The 2,934-nt window shown below is 36.6% G+C and overlaps 1 protein-coding gene across 1 annotated transcript; it reads right to left on the bottom strand.

Annotated features, from left to right (window-relative positions):
- Window positions 1-1,378: 1,378 nt before the first annotated feature.
- On the bottom strand, window positions 1,379-2,664 carry LOC144999752 (LURP-one-like protein (DUF567)). Its single transcript, XM_078958917.1, has 2 exons — window positions 2,261-2,664; window positions 1,379-2,030 (listed from the first exon to the last, which is right to left on the bottom strand). Exons 1-2 carry the CDS (start codon window positions 2,558-2,560, stop codon window positions 1,692-1,694), a joined length of 639 nt encoding a protein of 212 aa, XP_078815043.1. The 5' UTR covers window positions 2,561-2,664; the 3' UTR covers window positions 1,379-1,691.
- Window positions 2,665-2,934: the final 270 nt, after the last annotated feature.

The raw sequence follows: 2,934 nt of genomic DNA, 5'->3' as shown, positions 1-2,934 counted from the left end.
GAGTATTATCGGCCACATGCGTCGCCGCTAAAGGTCCAACATGTTGTCGCTAAAGGTATTAGTGGCGACAAGTCGTCGCTAAAGGTATTAGTGGCGATATGTCGACACTAAAGGGTCGTCGTTGTTGGCTTGTCGCTGATGCTCCATTCGTCGCTGCTAATGCTCTCTGTTGCCACTAAAGGCGTCGCTGCTATTAATATGTATTTCTATTCATACAAATACACATATACATACATAATACACATACAAAATTCGCATATACATACGAAAATACATACACATACATAATACACATATATATATATACGAAAATACATACACATACTTAATACACATACATATACATAAAAATACATATATACATAGGATTGTACATACAAAAACACATATGCATACATAAAATACATTCAAAACACACATATACATACAAATACACATTCATATCTACAAACACAAAATACACATATAAATACACATCAATGCTAGAAATTTAGTAAGGAGAAGTGAAAAGGAAAAGGAAAAGGAGAAAAATAGAGCAAAGGTAGGTGAAATTGCGAAGTTCTTTGTGAAATTCCAATGAGGTCGGCAACAATGATGAGCAAGAAGGGAGAACACAGAAAAATAGAGCAGAGAGAGGTTTTATTGTCGACGGCCTTTAGCGGCGACGCGTACTCATTGGCGGCGACACATGGGAGGGAAAACAACAAGGAGTTTTCTATGTCGTAGGATCATCTCTTAAATCGACGGATGAGATTAAAATGACGCGGATCGCCAAAACAAGCCTTTAGCGGCGACACACCGGAGGGAAAACAACGCGGGATTTCTTAAGTCATCCTAGTCGTAGGATCATCTCTTAAATCGACGGATGAGATTGAAATGACGCGGATCGCCAAAATAAGCCTTTAGCAGCGACGTCTTTAGCGGCGACAAAAACGCGTTTGTTTTTATCGCCGTTAAAAGTCTCCGCCGCCGCTATTACCAGTTATTCTTGTAGCGCTGGTTGTTCATTTTTAATCTACTTACCTACTGTATCATGTTACAAATTAATTTCAACTTAGGTACACAACTTTCTCCTAAATTACTATTAGTTTCTCAAATAAAACTAACTTATCATTATCGATAGTAATTTAGATACTCGAGAAATAGTTAAACATACAGTTTACATACCAATACAAAAGATTGGGACATTAGAGACGGCACAACCATGTTTATGAACGGCTCAAACGGAGTTTTACACAATGCTAATACAACATGTGATAACTTACCTAATTGATCATTGCCATTATTATGCAACAATTGATGATAATGTTTAGGTTGGCATGGTTTTTCGATATTTAATTAATGATTAAGCAATCGGTACCGTGTTACAATTCTAATAGGACAGAAAAAGATATATCATATGTGATCGATATTCGAAAGAATTTATACATACATGTGAATTTATACATGAGTTGATCTAATACCAATAAAATACGGTATGAGGGGTGTCTCAGTCAAACATGAGACATACAATATCTTTAACATAGCCTAGGTTCTATACCAAATGAAATTCTTGTCGAACAATTTGTAGTTCCTCCAATGAAAAATGTATGGATTCGTGCTCTCAGTCAGCGCCACTGATTCAACCGGCTACCTGGATTTACTTAATCTCTCTCACATGTAACACAATATTAATTATATTGTTACAATGGTCAAAGTGACATTTGATCTAATAACAAAACTATACCCATTGCTAAACCGGAATCAAACCCTCGATTTACAACCAACACGAAAACTTCTAGCCCAAAAGAAACACCTTTTGTGGTAGTTTCTTTCCTTCTAATCTCAGCCAATACATTTCTTGATTCATCAAGAACTTTGCATGATCTGTTCACGTATGATCCCTCAATCACATACCCTCCTGCTTTCTCATCATATGGTGTTCGATAAACTTGAGCTAATATCTTTACCTTCGGACGTAGAATATCAACATGTTTTCTTGCACAACATATTGGTTTTTGTTTCTTCGATAATATTTCACCTTCGAACACCTATAATTTATACACTATCTTTAGTTTCTGGTAATGCATATTCCAAAGCATAAGAAATATGTCGACAAGGTAAGGTATATAAAATATATTTCGTATATAGTTTATGAGCGAACTTAAAGGAAAAATAAATGTGGGATCCAAAGAATTGAATGAATTTTTTCAAAGAAAATGTCGTACTTCAATTATAACAAGTAAAAATAGAGTAACTTTATCTGTAAAAGTAACAGTACCTTGCTACGGGAAACAGTGAACATGGGTTTCCCGGAAGCATCCATGAGAACGACTTCTTGTTGCCGGCGGCAGCCGTAATTATCAACTCTATATACCAAGTCACCGTCGGAGTTTATTACCGTGAACCCACTACAGCCTATGAACAATGACTTCCTCCACACCGTTAAACTCGTCGGCCCACAACCACCATCATCACCACCACCGTGGCTTCCATCATCACCACCGCCATTCGATGGTTCTGGATCTTGATATCGCTCTTCATGCACTGTCCTCGACAAAGATTTTAAGAATCGTAGCATGTTTTAATTTCTCTCTGTCTCAAGATCTTTCTCTTATTCTCTAGCAAGATTTCTGTTTCTCTCTCTCTCTCTCTCTCTCTCTCCAAAGACTGGGAAGATGAAGAAGAGCAATTGGGGAGATATTTATGATGATGATGGATGAGATTTTGAGGGGCTTTATTGTAATTTTGTGTTCTCCGCGGGGTTGCTGCCATATGATAGTACTACACGACCACACATGTCACATGATTTACCAATTTGACCAACATTTCATACATACAAATACACTTTATACTGTTACATGGCCAATATATTCCACCATTCTTTATGTGTGCAATTTTATTGAAGTAACTAAAACATATGATGCATGTGTTATATATATATATATATATATA

This window comes from Lactuca saligna, chromosome 6 (assembly GCF_052625555.1).
Source record: "Lactuca saligna cultivar CGN05327 chromosome 6, ASM5262555v1, whole genome shotgun sequence".
Taxonomy (NCBI): domain Eukaryota; kingdom Viridiplantae; phylum Streptophyta; class Magnoliopsida; order Asterales; family Asteraceae; genus Lactuca; species Lactuca saligna.
The sequence above is the reverse complement of the archived record's forward strand: the minus strand, read 5'-3'. Positions and strand labels throughout refer to the sequence as shown.

Coding starts and splice junctions, on each gene's coding strand:
- LOC144999752 (XM_078958917.1), bottom strand. CDS start 2,560: ATGCTACGATTCTTAAAATCTTTGTCGAGGACAGTGCATGAAGAGCGA. Junction 2,031..2,260: donor TCACTGTTTCCCGTAGCAAG/GTACTGTTACTT, acceptor TATAAATTATAG/GTGTTCGAAGGTGAAATATT.